The sequence below is a fragment of the Oncorhynchus clarkii genome, chromosome 8 (genome assembly GCF_045791955.1).
Source record: "Oncorhynchus clarkii lewisi isolate Uvic-CL-2024 chromosome 8, UVic_Ocla_1.0, whole genome shotgun sequence".
Classification (NCBI taxonomy): Eukaryota; Metazoa; Chordata; class Actinopteri; order Salmoniformes; family Salmonidae; genus Oncorhynchus; species Oncorhynchus clarkii.
In genome coordinates, this window is record NC_092154.1 from 20,713,816 (window position 1) to 20,740,574 (window position 26,759).

Genomic DNA, 26,759 nt, shown 5'->3' on the forward strand with positions numbered 1-26,759 from the left:
TGCGAGACATGACTCGATCTTCACTTCTCCCAAGCCCTTTGGGGAGTTGCAGTGATGAGACAAGATCGCAATTGGATATCACAAAATTGGGAAGAAAAAGGCAGTGAAATACAATACAAAATAAAAATTCCCCCCCCCCAATTGTTTTTTATATAGTTATATTATGTAAGAATAATGGTGCAACACTAATAAATATAATAATATTTTATAACAAATGTGCGTTCTTACACGTTGGATAGCGGTCACTGTCCGCGGTTCTGAAACATAATCTTCAGTTTGCCGTTGAATTGGTGCCTTTCCCTGTACAGTACCAGTCAAATGTTTGGACACACCTACTCATTCACTTTTCTGGTTACTACATGATTCCATATGTGTTATTTCATAGTTTTGATGTCTTCACTATTATTCTACAATGTAGAAAATCGTTTTTTTTTAAATAGCTGGAATGTGTGTCCAAACTTTTGACTGGTACTGTATGTTGCTTCTGTATGTGCATAATAGCAAAGTTAACAGCATATTGGTGTTGAGAACACCAAGCCTCACTCAACCACAAACTGTAGTATAAAGCAATTTCACAAATGTGCTGTTTTTAATCTTTGCTATGCTGTAATAAAGGCTTTTTCCCCGTTAGACTGGTATTACTTTTAAATTATTTAGTGTTGTTTACACTGTTCCAAACATTGTGATCTAACAACACCTGTTTGTCACACATAATATGCACTAAGCCTTGTATAACCAGCCTAAGAAGGCCTAAGAGCGCTTCCTGTTTAGTCTTAATAGCGTAACCTTCTTAGGCCTATATTTCAATATATACTGTAGGCTACTGCAGGGGTTCCCTAACTTTTTATGCCCACAACCCCGTTGTTCTCGCAACCCCAACCACGTGATTTTTTTTATTTGGGGCTATGCTAGTCAACATTATAACAGTATTTCTGACGGTCTATTCAACTCAGCCCCACATTAAAAGTATGTGATGGTATGACAGGCAATTGCAAATTAGTCTGACATAATGTATCTTATCTCACCACCACTAATGAGATGGGTGAGCTTGACCTTCTCAAAGTTAGAGGGCTTGGTCGACAGTAAACACCTCATCTCTGCTTTCACATCCAACCTGGATCTGTATTTGGTTTTAATGCAAACAATAGCACCGAATCCAGCTTCACACAGATATGAGCTGGCAAAGGCTACTGTGAGTTTTATGGTGGTTTCAAGACAACTGGGAACTCTGAAAATACTAAGTCGAATCATGATGTCCGTGATCTTCAGGTCAGAAGGTCGGGGCTCTACAAAGAGGCCTGAGTTCCCGAGTTGGAATCCTGAGTGAGGATGATCAGAGTGAGACTGACAGCAGGGTATTCCCTTTGAGTCAAGAACCAAAACTCCTCCGTAGTGACCCGTGAATGCATTCGGTCACATGATTCATCCGTTTTTCATCAATACAGCCATGCAGCACACTGAACATCCCCTGGCTGTTTTATTCTCGGGAATCGTGAGACAGAACATTATGTCCTGGTGAATAACATCCCCCGACATGTATAGTGAACAAAAGTCAATGCATGCACATCTTGGTCCTCACAGCTAAAATCCATTTGGAGAGCATAAGCTGGGGAGTTTTTGAGTCATTTAGTCAGTCTCCTCTTGATTGCTCGCAATAGCATGAATTCTTTGTTTAACAATGTAATCTGACAAAGGTATTGATGTGTTTGTGTGCCTCTGTCACCCCACACATTGTTTTCACCATATCAATTGCGGCCAGTAATATCAAAGTCTCCGCAATAGTGTGTGGTTTCATAGTGTAACAGGCCTAGCCATTCACCGCAGGAATAATTCAAGTGCAACGGTCAAGTGCGGCCTTTTCCCATGATCTAAGGACGCTCTCTGGTTGAATTTTAGATTTGAGTAATTTTCATTTAGATATTTAAGGTTAACCAGATTGCAATGATTTTGAGATACAATTTTATATTGTATATTAATGGTTTTATCCCCGACCCCATTTTCACATCAGGCTACCCCACATTGCGTCGCAACCCCCAGTTTGTGAACTGCTGAGCTAATGTATCAATCAATTATTTGTTCATGTCATCCCACAGCATACGAGTCATTCATGCTTTGATAAGCAATCAAGCATAAAATAAGGGAGCTGAATAATTAGCCTAAACAATAAATAAATCGCAATTTGCGAAAAATATATAATATTGTAATCTAACAGCACTTGTTTGGCACACATAATACTTACACAGCGCGCTTGCATGATCTACAGTATTTTCCACAACTAAGTAAAATACATCTGACTTCCCCTTTCCCTCCTGGGAACCAGTAAACATTCGCCAATTTCAAGTTCCTATTTCCAATCTGCTGCATCAATTTTGCTGTCATGTGTTATGGCGTTCAGAGTTTGTTATAACCAATTTATTGATGTGATTATTATTTTTGATTTAACTAGGCAAGCTATGCCGGATTAAATGATATGACATGCTATTCTATAAAATCATTTCTCCGTAATTAATATTACCTGATTGAGCTAATCATGTAAATGTACTAGAGAGTCGGGGCACCACAAAATAATATTTATAGAGCTGTTATCTTCCGAATAAACTCTTAAAGACCTAGTAATATTTTACATCAATAGCAGTCAATATTAATCGTCATCTTAATTCAGTCTCATCTGAAAGTTGTAAATTCTTGGTCATCTGCATGAACCCTGGCTAACAAGTTGAATCAGCAATACATAATTGGGTTTAATTATTTATTTACTAAATACCTAACTAATCACACATAATTACACATGCACATAATTAAATCATAACTTGATTACAAATTACGTCATAAAGGAAAACGTCCCTAGCGGGCGGAACAGATATGACAGCTTGTTACACAAAAGAAAAGGGGCTGGGTTTGAGTGAAAGAGTGGGAAGACTGAGGAACAAAGGGCGAAGCAATGCTATTGTAAATACAGTATCTTATGCATTCTAAATTACCGCCCATTTGGAAAAGGAAAATGCAATAAATATTTACTGAGCTGCGCTTCGGTAGGTTGGTGGTAGATGGAAGGCCGTGTTGCCCAACCGAGTCCTTTGTCCTTTGAAGAATGTCTCTGCTGGTAAATTGGATACGTTGTAGTAACGTCGTTGTGTGGTAGACGGGATACTCTGTCTGTTCCTTCCTAACCTGCGTTTGCAGCTGCTGTTGCTAACTCAATGGCTAGGAGGTATCACTTCTGTAGTGAATAAGAGTTCAAAGTTCATACCATTCGCAACCAAAGCTCACGCTGATGTTGGCTTCGTTCTGTAGTTATTATCTGAACCATTCTGACATCGGACTGTTGTCCTCACATCCTCGGAAACAGGAGGTTACATTGTCGTCAAGGCTTTATATAGGAAGAGAGAGGAGGGCGTGTTTGAAAAGTTTTATAGCCCATGTCCCTTCACAGGGGTGGGCCACTGAATGAGCAGACCTACCTTATGAAAACCCAAATCTCACATTTTAGAAGCTAAAATCACATTTCATCCCATCACAAATAATTTAATATTCAAACATTTAAATTGAACAACAATTCTATGTGAATCCGATAACTCTGATGTGTAGACTGTAGTTGTAGAGACACTGTAGAGTTTATGTCATCTTATCATTGATGAGAATGTCTCAGATGACAACCGAACTGACATCATATTCATTAAGTACCACTGCATATGTTCAATTGGTCGGATTACCAGAAAAAAGTTCATTTCCCCCCACCTTCTGATGTTCCCAGAATCTCTATGTTAACCAAAGGGGTTTGCAAATGTAACATCAGTAGGGTAGAGAGTGGAAAAAGGAGGGAATGGGTATTTATGACTGTCATAAACCTACCCTCAGGCCAACTTCATGACACCAGTTAAGAACAAATTCTTATTTACAATGACGGCCTACCGGGGAACAGTGGGTTAACTGCCTTGTTCAGGAGTGGAACGACACATTTTTACCTCATCAGCTCGGGGATTCGATCCAGCAACCTTTCGGTTACTGGCTCAACGCTTTAATCACTAGGCTATTATGATAGGCTATTCAGTAAGTCAGGCCCTATTGGTCACATGCATGCGATGCATACGTGTTTCACATAAAGAGAGCAAGGGTTGAGCAAATAGGGAATGGTTTTTCTAAACAAATGAGGGATTTCGGTAACATAACTTTTCAGTCAAAGAAACAAATAAGAAATGAAATGGCTGTAAAAAAATATATTTAATTTTTTTTTTTACACAGAGTGGCCATCAGGCTCCCTCTTGAGTCATTTGTGTCTTAATTATTTCATCAACCAGTGCTCTTAAAGTATCAGACAAGTTCAGTGTATTTAGTTGATTTTATTCAAACACATGTGTGTCTACAGTGTGCCTACAGTCGTGGTCAAAAGTTTTGAGAATGACACAAATATTAATTTCCACTAAGTTTGCTACTTCAGTGTCTTTGGATATTTTTGTCAGATGTTACTATGGAGTACTGAAGTATAATTACAAGCATTTCATAAGTGTCAAAGGCTTTATTGACAATTACATGAAGTTGATGCAAAGAGTCAATATTTGCAGTGTTGACACTTCTTTTTCAAGACCACTGCAATCCACCCTGGCATGCTGTCAATTAACTTCTGGGCCACATCCTAAATGATGGCAGCCCATTCTTGCATAATCAATGCTTGGAGTTTGTCAGAATTTGTGGGTTTTTGTCCACCCGCCTCTTGAGGATTGACCACAAGTTCTCAATGGGATTAAGGTCTGGGGAGTTTCCTGGGCATGGACCCAAAATATTGATGTTTTGTTCCCCGAGCCACTTAGTTATCACTTTTGCCTTATGGCAAGGTGCTCCATCATACTGGAAAAGGCATTGTTCATCACCAAACTGTTCCTGGATGGTTGGGAGAAGTTGCGCTCGGAGGATGTGTTGGTACCATTCTTTATTCATGGCTGTGTTCTTAGGCAAAATTGTGAGTGAGCCCACTCTCTTGGCTGAGAAGCAACCCCACACATGAATGGTCTCAGGATGCTTTACTGTTGGCATGACACAGGACTGATGGTAGTGCTCACCTTGTCTTCTCCGGGCAAGCTTTTTTCTGGATGCCCCAAACAATCGGAAAGGGGATTCATCAGAGAAAATTACTTTAACCCAGTCCTCAGCAGTCCAATCCCTGTACCTTTTGCAGAATATCAGTCTGTCCCTGATGTTTTTCCTGGAGAGAAGTGGCTTCTTTGCTGCCCTTCTTGACAGATGCACTCACACCTGCCTGTTGCCATTCCTGAGCAAGCTCTGTACTGGTGGTGCCCCGATCCCGCAGCTGAATCAACTTTAGGAGACAACAATTAAATCAACAATTAAATCGCTTTCCTTGAAGTTCTTGATGATCCGATAAATGGTTGATTTAGGTGCAATCTTACTGGCAGCAATATCCTTGCCTGTGAAGCCCTTTTTGTGCAAAGCAATGATGACGGCACGTGCTTCCTTGCAGGTAACCATGGTTGACAGAGGAAGAACAATGATTCCAAGAACCACCCTCCTTTTGAAGCTTCCAGTCTGTTATTTGAACTCAATCAGCATGGCATAGTGATCTCCAGCCTTGTCCTCGTCAACACTCACACCTGTGTTAAAACCTAGCGTCCCACATCGACAACTTCCGGTGAAATTGCAGAGTGCCAAATTCAAATTAAATTACTATAAATATTTAACTTTCATGAAATCACAAGCGCAATACATCAAAATAAAGCTTAACTTGTTGTTAATCCAGCCGCCGTGTCAGATCCCAAAAGGCTTTACGGCGAAAGCAAACCATGCGATTATCCGAGGACAACGCTCAGCACACAAAACATTGCAAACAGTAACCAGCCAAGTAGATTAGTCACGAAAGTCAGAAATAGCAATAAAATTAATCACTTACCTTTGATGATTTTCATATGGTTGCACTCACAAGACTCCCAGTTACACAATAAATGTTCATTTTGTTCGATAAAGTCCCTCTTTATATCCAAAAACCTCAATTTTGTTGGCGCGTTTTGTTCAGTAATCCAATGGCTCAAATGCAGTCACAAGAGGCAGACGAAAATTCTGTAAAGTTCGTAGAAACATAGTATCTGTAATAGTATCTGTAAAGTTTGTAGAAACATGTCAAACGATGTCTATAATCAATCCTCAGGTTGTTTTTAGCCTAAACAATTGATAATATTTCAAACGGACAATAGCGTCGTCAATATTAAAGAAAAACAAGAAAGGCGTGCTCTCGGGATTGCGCACCACACAGGTTGGGGATTTTCCACTGGCCTCTCATTGAAACTGCGCATTCTCCCTAATTTTTCATAATAAAGACCTGAAACAATGTCTAAAGACTGTTCAGAGCTAGTAGAAGCCATAGGGAACGGAATCTGGGTCCTATCCCTTTAAATGGTGGATAGGCTTTCAATGGAAAAACACCCATTTCAAAATAATAGCACTTCCTGGTGGATTTTCCTCAGGTTGTTGCCTGCCGTTTCAGTTCTGTTATACTCACAGACCTTATTTTAACAGTTTTGGAAACTTTGGAGTGTTTTCTATCTATGCATATCCTAGCTTCTGGGCTTCAGTAGCAGGCAGTTTACTTTGGGCACGCTTTTCATCCAAAATTCCGAATGCTGTCCCCTATCCCAAAAAAGTTAATGAGAGAATCACTGACATGATGACAGCTAGTCCTTTTATGGCAGGGCTGAAATGCAGTGGAAATGTTTTGGGGGGATTCAGTTCATTTGCATGGCAAAGAGGGACTTTGCAATTAATTGCAATTCATCTGATCACTCTTCATAACATTCTGGAGTATATGCAAATTACCATCATACAAACTGAGGCAGCAGACTTTGTGAAAATTTGTGTCATTCTCAAAACCTTTGGCCACGACTGTATATATGGAAAAATACATCTTTAAAAATTTTGCTCAATTGAACAGACCAAGATTTAAAACTTTTTTTGTCTGGGACAGCCCTATACACTATTGTGCTTGAAAAGCCCAGGAGGGCGAACCTTCCTGAGAAATTGGATCCGGTGTGCCTGGAGCCAACGATCATACCATGATCAAAGTTGTTTAGGTCACCAATTTTGCCCATTCCAACATTCAATCGAACAGTAACTGAATGCTTCCATGCCTGCTTTATATAGTAAGCCACGGCCACATGACTCACTGTCTGTAGGAGTGATCCATTTTCATGAATGGGGTGGTGTACCTAAAAAACTGTCCGATGAGTGTACACATCCTCCTTCAAGTGACCGATACACAATTGAGGTTATTTCTTTAAGTGCTTTTTTCTGGACTTGAGAGTTTAATGTTCATGGGCTAAGATTTTTATTTTCACACAGAAAGCCACACAGAGAGCCGCAGAGTCACAGTAGTAGAATTAAAGATTGCTCTAGTTACCAAGCCTCTCTACATCAGCTTCCCCAACATTTGTCAAACTGTCATCTGACTAATGCCTGCCCTCCAGTTGCCCCCCTCTCATTGTGGTTATTTAAGGCCTAGTAGTAGAAATTACTCCTCAAGCATACACTACCAAATCCATCATGCACTGTTTTCCTCAGATTTAAAGTAACATATAGTTAAATTACATAATGCTGTGTTTCTCTTGTAAAAACACTTTAATGTCATTACCAGCAGGTATTTACACGAATATGCACTCAATCCCATTTCACTATAAATGTACAGTATCTCTACTCCACAAGCATGGTCACAGAGCTGTTGGCCATATGTGGGCAGCTTGATTTGTATAGGCTAACATGAAATTCACCAGAAACTTCACTTTAATCTTAAAATGTTCATTAAAAAAATGTGATTGTTAAAATGTTGAGTAATGTTATTTGCACAGAGAAATTGGTTGTCCAGGGACTGGCACCAAGTTTTATCTCTGTGTTTTATTCAGGAGTTGGAACCTGCTTTCAGTCCAATGCACAAAACAAATTCTGAAGACATGGAAAAGAGAGGGGACCGAAGGTGTTCGCTAAGTTTAATTTAGAGAGAAGCTCAAGTCATTACTCTGTTATTTATGAATTATCAAGACTCATCAGAGCAGCATGTTGATTGAGTTTGACCGAACAATTTTTGGGATTTGGGAGTGATTACAATCTACATTACATTTTCACCCCAGGAGTAGTGAAGGTATTAGAACATATTGGAATGTACTGTGATAATTAAGTAATAACTCAGTATGTCATTAAAAATGTTTTTCCAAATTGTGTGATCCCAGTTCCTGCAAGACTGCCCTGTTTGTGTGTCTCTATTGACCCCCTTCTCTCTTCCAGGGTTGGGCGGCCTTGCAAGCAGAAGAAGGTAGAGGAGCTGGTGGAGGACGAGGAGATGAAGAGTGAGGTGCCATGCATAATTGAAACCAAAGGTACTGAACTGGTGTTACGGCTCTCGTTTGTAGCATGAAGTGTGGACCAAGGTGCAGCGTGGAAGGCATGCATCGTTCTTTTTATTGATGACACCAAAAGCCAAATAACAATGACAAAAACAAAAGCACACACAGTTAGTTCTGTAAGGCAAAATAAACTATACAGAAAACAAGATCCCACAAAACCCAAAAGGAAAATGACAACTTATATACAGTGGGGAGAACAAGTATTTGATACACTGCCGATTTTGCAGGTTTTCCTACTTACAAAGCATGTAGAGGTCTGTAATTTTTATCATAGGTACACTTCAACTGTGAAAGACGGAATCCAGAAAATCACATTGTATGATTTTTAAGTAATTCATTTGCATTTTATTGCATGACATAAGTATTTGATACATCAGAAAAGCAGAACTTAATATTTGGTACAGAAACCTTTGTTTGCAATTACAGAGATCATACGTTTCCTGTAGTTCTTGACCAGGTTTGCACACACTGCAGCAGGGATTTTGGCCCACTCCTCCATACAGACCTTCTCCAGATCCTTCAGGTTTCGGGGCTGTCTCTGGGCAATAAGAACTTTCAGCTCCCTCCAAAGATTTCCTATTGGGTTCAGGAGATTGGTTAGGCCACTCCAGGACCTTGAGATGATAATTACAGAGCCACTCATACAATGTGATTTTCTGGATTTTTGTTTTAGATTCCGTCTCTCACAGTTGAAGTGTACCTATGATAAAAAATTACAGACCTCTACATGCTTTGTAAGTAGGAAAACATGCAAAATCGTCAGTGTATCAAATACTTGTTCTCCCCACTGTATGTATGATCCCCAATCACAGACAACGATAGGCAGCTGTCTCTGATTGGGAACCATACTCAGCCAAAAACACAAAGAAATAGAAAACAGATTTTCCCACACCCTGACCTAACCAAACATAGAGAATAATAAGGATCTCTAAGGTCAGGGCGTGACAACTGTCTCTAAATAACATTATATATTCTTCCCACTGGATATCAAGAGCATCACTACACAGTGTTTCCCCAATATAGTCTGATCTATTGCCTCCCACTCATCTTACCCCGTGCCTTCCTTCACAGTATGAATCAGTAATGTAGATTAATCAAGAATTACATCACTTCCTCTGTCTTTTACTATGCTGAATGTGTACACCTCTTGGGATTTCTCTCCCCTTACTCTGTCGTGCCAGAGCTAGGCACAAGCTGTCAAAACAGTTTTACACAGTGCAATTATGTAAATGTTCATGTCTTTGGCACATATAATATATCTTGTTTCTTGTCCTAGCTCCTTTGGTTTCAGTTGATTTATTGAGCGAAATTCCAACATTCACATCCTCTCCAAATGAAACCAAACTGCACTGCATACCAAAGCAGTCCTTGTAGTGTAGTGTGAACATAACCATTAAGCAATACGAAACCTTAAAGCAATAGGAATGACTCACTCCTTCTACAGTACAGTCTCTGGATTCAGGGTTATTTGTGTGATGTCCCTGTGTCAAAGCATCAAAGGCTCTGGTCCTTTGTGTCTTTGTGAGTTCTCACTCTTCTGAAGGGATAGAAAGGTGTTAGATTCTAAATAACAGAGTAAGAAACTGTCGGACACTATAAAAGCTCCAACAAAGTTTATTCACCCAAAGGATTGAACAGCTGAACAGACAAAGACATATTTCAATAGAATACCTGATAGTTAACAATATTTTAAGTTTATAGTCAGAACTCATCAAAGGCTAGCAAGCTGGAAGCAAATATTATTTGAATACCAAAGACAGACAGAATTTGTTTTCGTTAGGATTGGGCGGTTCCGATTTTCATACCTTCATACCGTTCCTGTACCATACCGTGGTATATGTTATTACCGGCAGTGCACACAACGGGCACTACTTCTTTCAAAATCTTTTTTTTTACACACAAAACAAATTTAGGCAGCATTCTCATTTCGATGCCAAACGCACCCCTGGTGTGCGTGGCCAAATAGCTGTATTTCATGTCATCCAACATATGTAGTTTTGAGTTTAGTAAGCGGCATTGGCACATGGATTGGAACCAGTGCTTTGGTCAGATGACATGAAAATAGAGCTCCTGAACTACGCGCTCCAGTTGTGGGTTTGCAGTCTCAATTAGAATACATGAGCAGAAAAGAACCCTATACCACATACCTACCCCTACCTACTAAATGGTGGTGGATGTTATGGGGCTATTTTGCTTCCATTGGTCCTGGGGCCCTTGTTATGGTTAAGGCATCATCAACTTTACCCAGTACTAGGACATTTTAGCCAAAAACCTGGTTGTCTCTGCCAGGAGGCTGAAACCTGGCTGCAAGTGGATCTTCCAGCAAGAAAATAACTCCAAGCACGCATCAAATTACACAAAGAAATGGTTCATTCGACATAAAAACATCATTTTGCATTGGCCATCTCAGTCTCTGGACTTGAAACTCATTGAAAACCTGTGGTTTAAATTGAAGAGGGCAGTCCATAAGCGCAGACTAATGATATCAAGGCTTTGGAAGGATTCTGTATGGAGGAATGTTCTAAGATCCAGTGGTGGCCACTGATTGGCTGAATACCAGGGGCGCGGGGTCGTTGGAGTTGTCAACAAAGCAGCATGACAAAAATATGATGCAAAGTTTTCAAACTACTGATAGTTTCTTTGAGAAGATATAGAAGCGATCTGTGCATTTGAACAACAGCATAAATACATTTCACTTTTGCATGTCAAAAACCGAATGACAAATGCTGCATATGCTGCCACTGTTTTGAACAGATTAGATTATACTATTTAGAACGAGCGGCCAGCTCACGAACTAACGGGTGCACCTGGGAGAACTCAACAAGCATGCAGATGCAATAAGTGAAAATACATTATCTAAATGGGGATAGCTAGCTAACATGTCACAAAGCATGATGCGCTAGCTAGTTTCATTCTGAAACAACTTAATATTTCTGAGTTAGTCATATTAGTTTAGAAAGACTTTAATTTGGAATGGGAGCTAACTAGCTAGCTATAGCTAGCTAGATGCTTATCAAAGGTAGATAACTGGTTAATCTGACCCCAAAATTTACCAAACTATTTCTCAATGTTTCTAAAAATGTATTATAGCTGGCTAATTAATTGGATCATGCTTTGTGATACACCCAGTTTTATGCTGTTTAAGTCCACAAAACATGTCGCCCTGTCACCTGAATACCATGGGGGGAATTGGCCAGGCACTGTCATGCTTTTTTGTCCTACCAGATCCACGATGAGAAGGTTTGAGCTAGTGTATCTCTCAGTCCTTCTACTCTTGTTAGATGTAGATGTCCGGTTTATCAGGTCCCAGACTCCGGTGACTGTTATGATCATTTATTTCATTTTTAGCTTTAGCGCCATCTGTACCTGATAGAGCAGATCTAATCTCAAGCCATCTGGTGCAGGAGACTCATTGGAAGGGAGACTAGAGCAGACCCAGAGTCCACATTTGAGTGCCCCAGGATGATCCATTTACTTTGTGCTGTTATAATTTATGCTATGAAATCCTGCGATTTCATTGGGGCAGTTCCCCCTCATAGCAAATGGCTGGTAAAACAATCCAAACAATGTTCGCCGGGCCTATGCGCACGTGGAGCTGTTGCTGCTGGCAGAATCACTGAGGGGTAGTGCTGAGCGATTAACCAACATTTATTTTCTCCGGGTTTAAATAACTAATTGACCATTGTTGGTTAAATTTCTTGAATTCCATTTAGTTCAGGGGTTCTTGTGAGCCCAATGCGGCATTTCACTAGAGAGAATTTAAATAATTTACAACTGAAATCAAGGCAAGAATTTTGTGGGATGCTGGGCTTAAGAGAGTTGTAGTTTTCATTTAAGCAAATATTCAACCTAGTTCGACAACGACTCCCATTGTTAGGTCCCGGAGACATGAGCATCTCGTCATTATATATACAGTACCAGTCAAAAGTTTGGACACTCCTACTCATTCCTGTATCAGCCAACAAGTGCTCAGCATATGTGGGAATTCCTTCAAGACTGTTGGAAAAGCATTCCAGGTGAAGCTGGTTGAGAGAATTCCAAAAGTGTGCAAAGCTGTCATCAAGGCAAAGGGTGGCTACTTTGAAGAATCTCAAATATAAAATATATTTGGATTTTTGTAACACTTTTTTGGTTACTACATGATTCCATATGTGTCGCTTCATAGTTTTGATGTCTTCACTATTATTCTACAATGTAGAAAATAGTGAAAATAAAAAAAAAACCTTGAATGAGTAGGTGTGTCCAAACTTTTGACTGGTACTGTAGATCTCTGGATGGATACACTTTTTCCCCTGCTACGTTAGGTTAGATTTCCACACAGACCGCACGATAGATGAATGTACAGAACACAATGAGAGGGACAGAGACAGTTTGTGAAAGTATGCCTTATCTACTTTGAAAAACGAGTACAATTATTTAATCAGACAGCGCTGTAGCATACTGTATGTAGGCTACAGTACTTAGGCAGGCTAGCTAAATAGGATGACTAAAGACGGGACAGTATGGGGAGCACATAGATAACATTAGGTTTAGCTGGCAGACTGCTACTGCATGAGCAGAGATGCGATGATGACTTTAACAAATTAAAAATAATTCAGTTATTAAATAAAAAACTAATAATAATATACACAACTGAAATATTTTTGTATTTCATAATAGTTTCCTATTTTTCTATTTACCCAATGTGGACCTGACAGAGGCATTGCAAAATGTTCAATGTTTTGGAAATTTAATTCTCACTATTTTGGGGTTTGGAATTTCCATTAAAAAGCTCTATTTCATAATGCATTTAATGTATAAAAAAATCTAAAACCTGATTATTAAAAAAATAATCGAATCAAAACCGTACCTACCTCAAAAAGCACTAATCACTCATCACTACTGAGAGGCTGACTAGTAGGTAACTGAACAGCTTGTTTTAAACAATATAATTTTGAAACCGGAAAATGTAAATGTTTACCAGACTTTTATCAGCATTTTAAAATATAATCCATGAATGATATAATATATTTGTTAACAGTTTTTTTTATCACAAGTGGGGTGCCGTCCCTAATGCCTTAATGGGTGAGCTGCCACTGCTAAGATCCTTTCCAATGTGTTCTCCAACTCATAAAACAATTTAGAAAAAGGCTCAGTGTCGTTATCCTCGCAAGGTGAAGTATTGAAAACAGGGGTGTCAATAATTTTGAGCCCTACCTTTTTGAGAAAATAGTATTACTTGTTATACAGAATATCTTTATCTGAGCAATTGTATTAATATAAAATAAAATACAAAATAATTCCCAATTTTTTGGAGCATACAATATAATTTAATTACATTTTAATTTCGGACCCCGCTGTATATTATAGATTTAATGAGTAGTGGTCATTCTCTAACATGCATTTTCATATATAACACCACATGTCCCAAAGGTATTTACTCAGCAGAATGGTGAGAGAAGACTCTTCCAAAAAATACTTCCCATTTCCATGAAACATGAATAATAATGTCCTTGAGTGCTTTGTTGTTAGTTTTCTCCATCCACCAAAGTAAAATAACATGAAGTTGCTGTGTCACAACTGTCATTCAATTTGTACTAAAGAGTTATGACCCATCCGTTTGTGACTGTGGCCTTTGCTATTGGCTGAAACCTTTCTAAGTGGTCCTCCCTCTCTTGCTACAGTAGATTAGTTCCTCCCGGGGCAACATTTATCTTTATGTTCCATCAAACTTTAGAATTACTCTCAAAACATCAAAATATTTTGCTTCACTTGAATTGTCACTACCAATTATACATTTTAGGAAATAATCTTTGGAAGATGCTCAAAGATGTGTTTATGCCTGGAGCAAAGTAACAGTCACCATTAACTCACTATCTGATTAGACTGGTTGCCCCTGGTTCCTAATATGGTTAGGAGTGAGCGTCAAGCATCTGCGTTCTGTTTCTTCTAGCATTTCTAGATACTTCCATCAGATCACTTGCTGATTTAATATCAAGCAGTTCATCTACAGGTAGCTCAGCAACAAATCCCTTGTTGTTTAAAATTAAGTTAATTCATTCAAGGTTTTGTATGTTTATTTTCTTCTCTTCCATACAGTAGAGCTGACACTACAGGAAGCCCTTCACCAGTCAGTGTTCATGCCATGCACCTCGCCATCCCCCAGTAGCACTCCTTTCTGCTGGGACCAGCACAGCAAGCTGCTACCCACCGTGGCTGGCATCACTTCAAGCAAAGTGGCTGTGTGGACAGTGGAGGAGGTACTGGATAACTTACATTGTTTCGTGCAGTCTAAATAACTGTCTGGGTAATTTGGATAACTGTACTAACCATGATGTTCAATGTGTTACAGGTGATTGAGTTCATCCAAGGTCTTCCAGGCTGTAACGAACACGTGCACACTTTCAGAGATGAGGTACAGTTTCAGTACACTACAGCTTTTAGCTCACTGACCACTGATACACACACACACACACACACACACACACACACACACACACACACACACACACACACACACACTTCTGGGAAAAGGACTTCCCATTTACTGTCTGCTTGTGGGATTATAAAGATCCCATTTTGGTTTCATCAGATGCATTACCTCCACATTATCGCTCTGTGGTCTCCACATCTGTGTCTGCCTCAGAGTTGAAACGTTTACTGCAGTGGGCTAAATCAGGGTCACACAGAGTGTTTCTTGGTAGTCCTAAATAAATCTACTTTGAAACAAAAGTACACGCCTCACACACACGGTTATGAGCTTAAAAAAAGAAGACACCTGTACCATGTCAGATATAGAGTTGAAATGTATTCAATTTGGAGCATCACAATATTAATCAAATAAACAGTGACGGTGATGGTATTTGAATTATTATTTTTTTGCATTAAAAAAAGTGCCAATATTTCATGAATAAGGTGCAAATATTTTGCAAATAAAGTAAACATTTTTAGAATAAAGTGTTATATTTCAAGATTAACGTAGGGGATTTGTTTAAGTGCATGTCTCCCTGGCTCCCTAATGCTGTGCACGCCACCATTGAAATGTCTTAGTTACTGTAGATGACCTGGTGAAACTATACTTTAGAATTGGCTTTAGTAAGAAGCACATAATTACCATATTATTATAAGTATTAGGACCTGGAAAAGGTTGTGCCACAGATTATTTTCAGAAGGAGGAACCGTTGTTACATACAGAGACGGGCGGGTTGTGTGTGTATGCAGGTGTGTGTGGGTGTGTGTGTGTGTGTGTGTGGGCGGTACAAACTAGGGGCAAAACAAACTAATGGCCATCAATCTAATGCTCTAATACACTCATTCAAACAGGCGTCACTGCACATGATCTATTAGCTCGCACACACACACACACACACACACCAAGCTTCCCCTTGTCAATTTCATACTATAGGTGTACAGTCTTCTAACGACCATGGAGTGTTATGAGCACAAACAAAAAAGTCAGTCTGCGCTCCGGATTCGCTACAACGTTCTGCTGCGTACCCTAGGCGAACATTTTGCAAAAATGTTTTTACATAACAATTAATGACCTTATCCATGGTGCTTTACTAACAGTAGTATTTCGCCCTTATGGCAACTATCCTTCTAGCGGCTATACGCTAGTTGGCTACATGAGCACACCCAATAAAACAGCCCATTATAAAACTATAGCGGCCTACTAGATTGAGTACCCTAGGCTAATCATATGTTACAGTGGGCAAGTAAAAGTAAATTATGTGCCTATCCAACGGCTGCGGGAAGTATGAACAATGAACAAGAGGGTTTTGCGTAAGTGTCTGTGGGAGGAGAGGCAGCACAAGTACCAATCCTACATGCGCAAACCAGCTCATCTAAGGCACTGTTTGAATATATTCATCTGTCGGTCTCCCTATAGGATGGGAGGAATGAAGGATGCATAGGTTATCCCAAAACAAGAGCATTGTTATTATGCCATTCTGTCAGCGTTAATAGCGGGTGATATTACGACAGCTTGTTAAATGTAGAATATGACTCAATCCCTGAATAACACCCCCTCTAATGAGCCATGGTCATTTGTATGGTGAAGAATCTTTAAAAACCCTTGGCTTTGAAGTTAATTCTTTATCCACCACTATGTCTAAGCTGCCTGATTTTGGAGGTTGAAAGTGAAACATATTCCTTGGGCAAAAAGGATCATTAGGAAAGCACTTTGATGGTGGACATTTTCAAACGTGAGACTTCTCTAACTCTTCCCTCCCTCATATGTTTTTGTCCAGCAAATAGATGGTGAAGCCTTCCTTCTGTTGACTCAGGTTGACCTAGTGAGGATCATGAGCATCAAGCTGGGTCCAGCCATAAAAATCTACAACTCAATCTTAATGTTCAAGACGGCAGAGGAATCGGCATGTAATGAGCTCTAACGAAAGTCGGAGGCCACTATTTTTACCCTGAGCAGAGCAGAGCCAGGAGAAGGAAGTCTACAGATAAGGATGTGAAGCACAAAGAACCATTCTTCTTCCCAGAGGAAGCAAACTGAATGCACATGTGAATTGCACAAGTTATTTTTTTTAAGACAGCCATATTGCGTACTGCGAATATCCAATGTGATTGACTCATTGGAGAAATGTCATTTTCAATCATCAGCTCTATTATGTGTAATATTATTGTACAGTATAGGCTCTTTTTATATTAGTGTTGGGGTGGTGCAACGAGTATGCTCGTTCTACCTAAAAACTAAAACTGGAAATGTAGTGCAAATGCGTCAGATTTCCTTTAGTGCATCACAATCAGCAACTCTGACATTTTCATCATGTAGAAAGTCCCATCTGCACAGGGCTTTAGCTGTTCCGGTCTCTCAGGGATGCTGATGTCATGCAGATCAGAGAGATTCTAACTGAGAATGGAAGCTCAGTGATTCCCCAGGTGAGTGGCACAGAGAAATTAATACATTCATTAGAAAGTCCTCATGCTTTAAAAATCCTTGTTACTTCTGTCTGGCTGCTGGGGTGGTGGTGCTGGAGGACAAGGCTGTAGAACTGAGAGGAGAGAGGGATTTTTATTAATTCACCAAACCAACAGGAACCATACTGTAAAACAAGACATCAGGCCCTGCATTTAATTTCCCTTTTGGTAAATGCACCCACCTATTATGCTTTATGGATAGCCATATACAGTACCTGTATAAAGAACAACATGGGTCACCCTGGTCTGGTTTCTCCTGTGTATTGTACAGTCATCTCCTCATCAGTACTGTTCAGGCCCTATGAAGCAGTGACAAGTGTCTGTTTACTTTAAGGTACTAACCCCAGGGAAGGGGTTTGGTTGAATGAATTAAATCTAAAAGTCCATATAGACAATTGTATTTCTTTACGTGGACTGTTGTTCACAGTGCATTCGGGTGGTATTCAGACCCCTTGACTTTTTCCACATTATGTTACGTTACAGCCTTAATCTAAAATGTATGATTGAGTGTAGACTCCTCGTCAATCTACACACAATACCCCATAATGACAAATTGAAAACAGGTTTTTACAAATGTTTGCAAATGTTTATTTTTTTTATTTTATTTACATAAGTATTCAGACCCTTTACTATGAGACACAAAATTGAGCTCAGGTGCATCCTGTTTCCATTGATCATCCTTGAGATGTTTCTACAACTTGATTTGAGTCCACCTGTGGTAAATTCAATTGATTGGACATGATATGGAAAGGCACACATCTGTCCATATAAGGTCCCACAGTTGACAGTGCATGTCAGAGCAAAAAACCAAGCCATGAGGTCGAAGGAATTGTGTCTAGGCACAGATCTGGGGAAGGTTACCAAAACATTTATGCAAAATTGAAGTTCCCCAAGAACACAGTGGCCTCCATCATTCTTAAATGGAAGAAGTTTGGAACCACTAAGACTCTTCCTAGAGCTGGTCGCCTGGCCAAACTGAGCAAACGGGGAGAAGTGCCTTGGTCAGGGATGTGACCAAGAAACCGATGGTCACTCTGACAGAGCTCCAGAGTTCCTCTGTGGAGATGCGAGGACCTCCCAGAAAGACAACCATCTCTGCAGCACTCCACCAATCAGGCCTTTATGGTAGAGTGGCCAAACGGAAGCCACTTCTCAGTAAAAGGTACATGACAGCCCGCTTGGAGATTGCCAGAAGGCACCTAAAGGACACTTAGACAATGAGAAGCAAGCTTCTCTGGTCTGATGAAACTAAGATTGAACTCTTTGGCCTGAATGCCAAGAATCACATTCTGCAGGAACCTGGCACCATCCCTACAGTGATGCATGGTGGTGGCAGCATCATGCTGTGGGGATGTTTTTCAGCGTCAGGGAATGGGAGGCTAGTCAGGATCGAGGGAAAGATGAAAAGAGCAAAGTACAGAGAGATCCTTGATGAAAACCTGCTCCAGAGTGCTCAGGACCTCAGACTGGGGCGAATGTTCACCTTCCAACAGGACAACAATCCTAAGCACACAGCCAAGACAACGCAGGAGTGGCTTCGGGACAAGTCTCTGAATGTCCTTGAGTGGCCCTGCCAGAGCCCGGACTTGAACCCGAGACCTGAAAATAGCTATGCAGTGACGCTCCCCATCCAATCTGACAGCGCTTGAGAGGTACTGCGGAGAAGAATGTGAGAAACTTCCCAAATACAGGTGTGCCAAGCTTGTAGCGTTATACCCAATAAGACTGGCTGTAACCACTGCCAAAGGTGCTTTAACAAAGTACTGAGTAAAGGGTCTGAATACTTATGTAAATGTTATATTTGACTTGTTGTTTTATTATAAATTTGCAAAAATGTCTAAAAACCTGTTTTTGCTTTGTCATTGTGGGGTATTGTAGATTTTTTATTTTTTATTTCAACTTTACTTAAAACTTATAACTTAACTTTCTGACATCATCCGCTGAAAAAGTAGAGCGCAAAATTCAAAAATATTTTTAACTTTCATACATTCACGTGTTCAATACAACAAATTAAAGCTGAACTTTTTTGTTAATCTACCCATCGTGTCCGATTTCAAAAAGGCTTTACAGCGAAAGCACACCATATGATTATGTTAGGTCAGAGCCTAGTCACAAAAACACATACAGCCATTTTCCAGCCAAAGAAAGGAGTCACAAAAAGCAGAAATAGAGATCAAATTAATCACTAACCTTTGATGATCTTCATCAGATGGCACTTGTAGAACTTCATGTTACACAATACATGTATGTTTTGTTCGATAAAGTTCATATTTATATCCAAAAATCTCAGTTTACATTGGCACGTTATGTTCAGTAATGTTGTGCCTCGAAAACATCTGGCGAATTTGCAGAGAGCCACATCAATTTACAGAAATACTCATCATAAACTTTGATAAAAGATACAAGTGTTATGCATGGAACTTTAGATAAACTTCTCCTTAATGCAACGGCTGTATCAGATTTCAAAAAAGCTTTACGGAAAAAGAAAACCATGCAATAATCTGAGTCCAGCGCTGGGACACAAAAACAAGCCATACAGATACCCACCATGTTGTGGAGTCAGTAAAAGTCAGAAATAGTGTTATAAATATTCACTTACCTTTGATGATCTTCATCAGAAGCACTGCCAAGAATCCCAGTTGCACAACAAATGTTTGTTTTGTTCGATAAAGTCCATCATTTATGTCCAAATACCTCTTTTTGTTAGCACGTTTAGTTCACAAATACAAACTCACAAGGCGCGGGCAAGTCCAGGCGGAAGTTCAGACGAAAAGTTCAAAAAGTTATATTACAGTTCGTAGAAACATTTCAAACGATGTATAGAATCAATCTTTAGGATGTTTTTAACATAAATCTTCAATAATGTTTCAACTGGAGAATTCCTTTGTCCTTTGTCTCAATCAGCTCTCATTCTCTCCTCCTTCACAGTAGAAACCTCAAACAAGGTTCTAAAGACTGTTGACATCTAGTGGAAGCCTTAGGAAGTGCAATATGACCCCATAGACACTGTCTATTCGATAGGCAATGAGTTGAAAGACTACTATCCTCAGATTTCCCACTTCCTGGTTGGATTTTTCTCAAGTTTTTGCCTGCTATATGAGTTCTGTTATACTCACAGACATCATTCAAACAGTTTTAGAAACTTCAGAGTGTTCCCTTTCCAAATCTACTAATGATATGCATATCTTAGCTTCTGGGCCTGAGTAGCAGGCAGTTTACTCTGGGCATGCTTTTCATCAGAATGTGAAAATGCTGCCCCCTATCCCAAACAGGTTTTAACCAGGTAGGCCAGTTGAGAACAATTTCTCATGTACAACTGCGACCTGGCCAGGATAAAGCAAAGCAGTGCGACACAAACAACAACACAGAGTTACACATGGAATAAACAAATGAGGGTATGTTTGGCAGCATGAGAGAAGGAAGCTTTGTCGCGAAATAGGAAACCGATTCTAGATTTCATTTTGGATTGGAGATGCTTAATGTGAGTCTGGAAAAAGAGTTTACAGTCTAACCAGACACCTAGGTATTTGTAGTTGTCCACATATTCTAAGTCCGAACTGTAGTGATGCTGGACGGGCGGGCGGGTGCGGCCAGCGATCGGTTGAAGAGCATGCATAGAGTTTTACTTGCATTTAAGAGCAGTTGGAGGCCACGGAAGGAGAGTTGTATAGCATTGAAGCTTGTCTGGAAGTTAGTTAACACAGTATTCAAAGAAGGGCCAGAAGTATACAGAATGGTGTCATTTGCGTAGAGGTGGATCAGAGAATCACCAGCAGCAAGAGCGACATCATTGATGTACACAGAGAAAAGAGTCGGCCCGAGAATAACGTTTTTTTAAACATTTTACCCCGTTTTCTCCCCAATTTCGTGGTATCCAATTGTTTAGTAGCTACTATCTTGTCTCATCGCTACAACTCCCGTACGGGCTCGGGAGAGACGAAGGTTGAAAGTCATGCGTCCTCCGATACACAACCCAACCGAGCCGAACTGCTTCTTAACACAGCGCGCAGCCAGCCGCACCAATATGTCGGAGGAAACACCGTGCACCTGGCAACATTGGTTAGCGTGCACTGCGCCCGGCCCGCCGCAGGAGTCGCTGGTGCGCGATGAAACAAGGATATCCCAAACGGCCAACCCCTCCCTTACCCGGGCAACGCTAGGCCAATTGTGCGTCGCCCCACGGACCTCCCGTTTGCGGCCAGTTACGATAGAGCCTGGGTGCGAGCGCAGAGTCTCTGGTGGCACAGCTGGCGCTGCCCGGGAGGCCCCGGCCCGAGAATTTAACCCTGTGGCACCCCCATAGAGACTGCCAGAGGTCTGGACAACAGGCCCTCAGATTTGACATACTGAACTCTGTCTGAGAAGTAGTTGGTGAACCTGGCGAGGCAGTCATTTGAGAAACCAAGGCTGTTGAGTCTGCCGATGAGAATGTGGTGATTTACAGTGTCGAAAGCCTTGGCCAGGTCGATGAATACGGCTGCACAGTAGTCTTTTATCGAAGGCGGTTATGATATCGTTTAGTACCTTGAGCGTGGCTGAGGTGCACCCATGACCAGCTCGGAAACCAGATTGTATAGCGGAGGTACGGTGGGATTCTAAATGGTTGGTGATCTGTTTGTTAACTTGGCTTTCGAAGACCTTAGAAAGGCAGAGTAGAATATATATAGGTCTGTAACAGTTTGGGTCTAGAGTGTCTCCCCCTTTGAAGAGGGGGATGACCGCGGCAGCTTTCCAATCTTTGGGGATCTTAGACGATACGAAAGAGAGTTTGAAAAGGCTAGTAATAGGGGTTGCAACAATTGCAGTGGATAATTTTAGAACGAGAGGGTCCAGATTGTCTAGCCCAGCTGAGTTGTAGGGGGTCCAGATTTTGCAATTCTTTCAGAACATCAGCTATCTGGATTTGGCTTAAGGGGAAATAGGGAGGCTTGGGCAAGTTACTGTGGGGGTGCAGGGCTGTTGATAGTCCAGGCACAGCACATTTTTGGTGTCCTTCCTAAATCATGATGGATCGGCGCGGCTCCGTGTCGACAAAGGGTCCAGGCCAATTGGCAAGAGAAGTGTTGTAGTTGGTGTACTTAGTTTGCTAGCTGAGAGACAGGCCTAGCTCGGGGCTAACTGGCGCATGCTTCTGGACAAGGGTGTTAGCAACAATAGCTCCAGAGCTTGCGGCAGGAATCTGGTGATGTAGTTGAAAAGAGCAGTCCGATATGATCAGGGCTGGTATCACGCTGTGCAGACTGGCAGGTATTATCCGGGCTATCCAGGCTAAAACGGCAGGAGTCCGAGCTAGAGGTAAAGACCGCTAGCAGAGGCTAACAATGACTAAATAGCTAGTAGCTAATTAGCTGGCTAGCCTGTGATGGCGGTTCTAGTTATAAGGTCTAAAAAAATAGCTGATCCGTACTAAAATGGGTGAGGCGGGTTGCAGGAATGTATTTATTTTGAAAATGGACAAAAGAGATTGAAATGTATACAAAAAAAACTGAAAAAGACAATATTTACATGGGATGAAAACAAACACATCTTACTGTTGTGCCATCTTGGATTTTTTTTTTGATTAAGGGGAAAAAACTATCTAATCCATTATAGAAAAAGGCTGTAACGTAACAAAATGTGGAAAAGGTCAAGGGGTATAAATACTTTCCGAATGCACTGAGAACTTGCATTTAAAGCAATCACTAAATATAATTGAATGGATACATTGCTGATCATCTCAAAGAGCATACTTAGTGCCCTTGAAAAAAGTTGACTGTAATATGCTATTTCTATTTTCAATGGGCTTTACTGAAGCCTAAAGAGAAAATGTTTTGCTTTTATTGATTTAATAATGCTTTTTCTTTCTTGTCACACCAGTGAGTGAGACTGCTGTGTATAGACTTATGCAATGCAATGTAAATGGGAAAAGAGCTTGCCATTTTTGCAGTGTAATAATGATGAAACCTTTATTCCACCTGTATTGATTCACAAATAAATACAATGAGAAGTACACTAAGTCTGCCTTGTCTACTTGTGTCCCAGGTGTTATTGCTGTCTCAAGTTGTACTTTCAGTGTACACTAAACCCACTTTGGATTTGTTGAAGTCTTCAGTAACAAAAGAACAGAATACATCTGTTATTTAGCTCATTTCAAATAATTTTGACATCCTGTCACACGGTGCTATTTTTTTCTCCTGTCACCTTGTTAGAATAATCAGCCTAAGAATGGAAACATAATTTACTTGTTCTATTTTCATGCAGTGAAAGTAAAGACCTTTAATTGTTGCATGGTTCAACACAATCTTTTATTTTCTAGTATTTGTTATTACATGAACAACATCTGACAACTGTTGTTTGATCATTGTGTCTCTGCTCCAGTCTTCTAAATCACCTCAAAGTACAACTCTAAGATGAAATCTTTGTTAACCTCCGCTAGCGGAACCCCTCACCAACAGCCAATGAAATTGTAGGGCGCCAAATACATATCATCAGAAATCTCATAAATCAAATTTCTCAAACATACAAGTATTAGGCACAAAGATAAAATTCTCGTTAATCCAGCCACAGTGTCTGATTTCAAAAATGCTTTACAGCTAAAGATCCACAAACGATTATGTTAGGTCACCACCAAGTCACAGAAAAACTCAGCCATTTTTACAGCCAAAGAGAGGAGTCACAAAAAGCACAAATAGAGATAAAATTCATCACTAACCTTTGATGATCTTCACCAGATGACACTCATAGGACATCATGTTACACAATACATATATGTTTTGTTCGGTAAAGTTCATATTTATATCCAAAAATCTCATTTTTAAATTGGCATTGTTATGTTCAGTAGTTCCAAAACATGCAGGGATTTTGCAGAGAGCCACATCAATTTACAGAAATACTCATTATAAATGTTGATGAAAATACATGTGTTATACATGGAACTATAGATAAACGTCTCCTTAATGCAACCGCTGTGTCAGATTTCAAAAAAACTTTACGGAAAAATCATAATCTGAGTACGGTGCTCAGAGCCCAAAACAGCCAAAAGAAAAACCTCCTTCCACCATAATTTGCAAATAAATTCATAAAAAATCCTACAATGTGATTTTCTGGATTTTTTTCCCTAATTTTGTCTGTCATAGTTGAAGGGTTAACCCTAACCCTAACCCTAACCCTAACCCTATTCAACATCTCCCTATCCCAGTCTGTTGTCCCCACTTGCTTCAATATGTCTACCATTCTTCCTGTACCCACGCAAGCTAAGGTAACTGAACTAAATGACTTTCGCCCCGCCCCGTAGCACTCACCTCTGTCATCATGATGCTTTGAGAGGCTAGTCAAGGACCATATCACCTCCACCTTGCCCGACACCCTAGACCCACTTCAGTTGAGTACAGGCTTAACTGAATGAACAAAGATGGAATGCAATATGACATTTTATTAAATAGTTTGGGGAATGGCCTGTTCTCTGACAGATGATCCTCGAAGCCAGATGATGTGATGGCAGGTAGCCCTATGCGGGGCTGCTGGCATCGAAACATCCCCACTGGTGGAAAGGAGTTTCACCGATGAGCCTAAAGGTTATTATAGCTAGTGGTGTGATGTGGATGGTTGTCGAAAACTTTTTCTGAAAAACAGCAAGTGCGAGAACAAGGGTAAGTTAATATATAAATACATCCCAAGATTTATGCCCATTGGTTGAGAGAGAGGAAGGCGATCATTACAAGAGTGAGCCCATAGTTTAAACAGCAAGCGTGGGAAATGTGCATTATTGTGCCGTGCTTATAGGCTATAAGGTAAAAAGGGGAATGACATTCCAAACATGGCTAAGAGGAAAAGAAACAAGGTGCTATGCTGATGATGCGTTTCCATTCATTCCCACTATTCCCGTAGAATAGGAAAAAAAGTGAATTATGTTATGCTTACTGGATGAAGTTAAACAAGCATTCAGATCCGCCTTCCTGATTGAACTTAAATGACTTCAATTCAATTTCAATCGAGTACAGGCTTAACTGAATAAAAAACTAACGTGATATTTTATTAAATAGTTTGGGGAATGGCTTCGTCTCCAGGGGGAGATCCTCTGATCAGGTAGCCCTATACGAGGCTGCCGGCATCAACTTGCATAGTTGACATGCATGATTACATTGTGTATGTTTATGCATACAACAATTATTATTTAATATGTCCTCACCTGGGATTTGAACTCATTCCGATGTTTCTGCTATGCCACCATGTGTGTGTCAATGACTGATTTCACCTGTAGGCCTATTCTTACACTTTGCACTAAAAAGTACATCTCAGCTTTGTTAAAAAATACACTGAATAAAAACGACACTGAACAAAAATATGAATGCAACATGTAAAGTGTTGGTCCCATGTTTCATGAGCTGAAACAAAATATCCCAGAAATGTTCCATACACACTAAAAGCTTAATTTGTTTACATCCCTGTTAGTGAGCATTTCTCCTTTGCCAAAATAATCCATCCACCTAACAGGTGATTACACAGCATGATCATTACACAGGTGCACCTTGTTCTGGAGGCAATAAAAGGCCACTCTAAAATGTGCAGTTTTGTCACACAACACAATGCCACATATGTCACAGGTTTTGATGGAGAGTGCAATTGGCATGCTGACTGCAGGAATGGTCCACCTTAGCTGTTGCCAGATAATTAAATGTTAATTTCTCTGCCATATGCCGCCTCCAACGTCGTTTTAAGGAATTTGTCAGTACATCCAACTGGCCTCACAACTTCAGACCCATGTGTATGTGGGCGAGCGGTTTGCTGATGTCAACTTGTGAACAAAGTGCCCATGGTAGCGGTGGGATTATGCTATGGGCAGGCATAAACTACGGACAACGAACATAATTGCATTTTATTGATGTCAATCTGAATGCACAGAGATACCGTGACGAGGTCCTGAGGCCCATTGTCGTGCCGTTTATCCGCATGATAATGTACGGCCTCATGCGGAAGGATTTGTACACAATTCCTGGCAACGGAAAATGTTCCAGTTCTTACATGGCCTGCATACTCACCAGATATGTCTCCCATTGAGCATGTTTGGGATGCTCTGGATCAACGTGTAAGATGGCATGTTCCAGTTCCCGCCAATATCCTGCATCTTCGCACAGCCATTGAAGAGGAGTGGGACAACATTCCACAGGTCAGAATCAACAGACTGATATATGCGCTGCATGAGGCAAATGGTGGTCACACCAGATACTCACTGGTTTTCTGATCCACACGTCTACCTTTTTTTTGTTGGTATCTGTGACCAACAGATGCATATCCGTATTCCCAGTCATGTGAAATCCCTAGATTAGGCCTAAGGATTTTAATTCAATTGACTGATTTCCTTATATGAACTGTAACATAGTAAAATCTTTGAATTTGTTGCATGTTGTGTTTATATTTTTGTTCAGTGTAGAATATGCATAAAATGCATCCTCCAATTGCAACGTCTGC

General features: G+C 40.4%; 1 protein-coding gene across 2 annotated transcripts in view; it reads left to right on the top strand.

Moving 5' to 3' along the window:
• Nucleotides 1–17,902, top strand: part of LOC139415570 (lethal(3)malignant brain tumor-like protein 3) — a 39,808-nt gene extending 21,906 nt beyond the window's left edge. The window contains exons 19-22 of one of the 2 annotated variants that reach the window (XM_071163681.1): nucleotides 8,281–8,372; nucleotides 14,478–14,638; nucleotides 14,731–14,793; nucleotides 16,628–17,902. In XM_071163681.1, coding sequence (XP_071019782.1) covers nucleotides 8,281–8,372; nucleotides 14,478–14,638; nucleotides 14,731–14,793; nucleotides 16,628–16,771 — 460 coding nt within the window. In that variant the 3' untranslated portion in view covers nucleotides 16,772–17,902. Of the gene's footprint in view, nucleotides 1–8,280; nucleotides 8,373–14,477; nucleotides 14,639–14,730; nucleotides 15,239–16,627 lie in introns of those variants that run through there. The other variant, XM_071163680.1, reaches the window with a different exon arrangement.
• The last annotated feature ends 8,857 nt before the right edge of the window (nucleotides 17,903–26,759 follow it).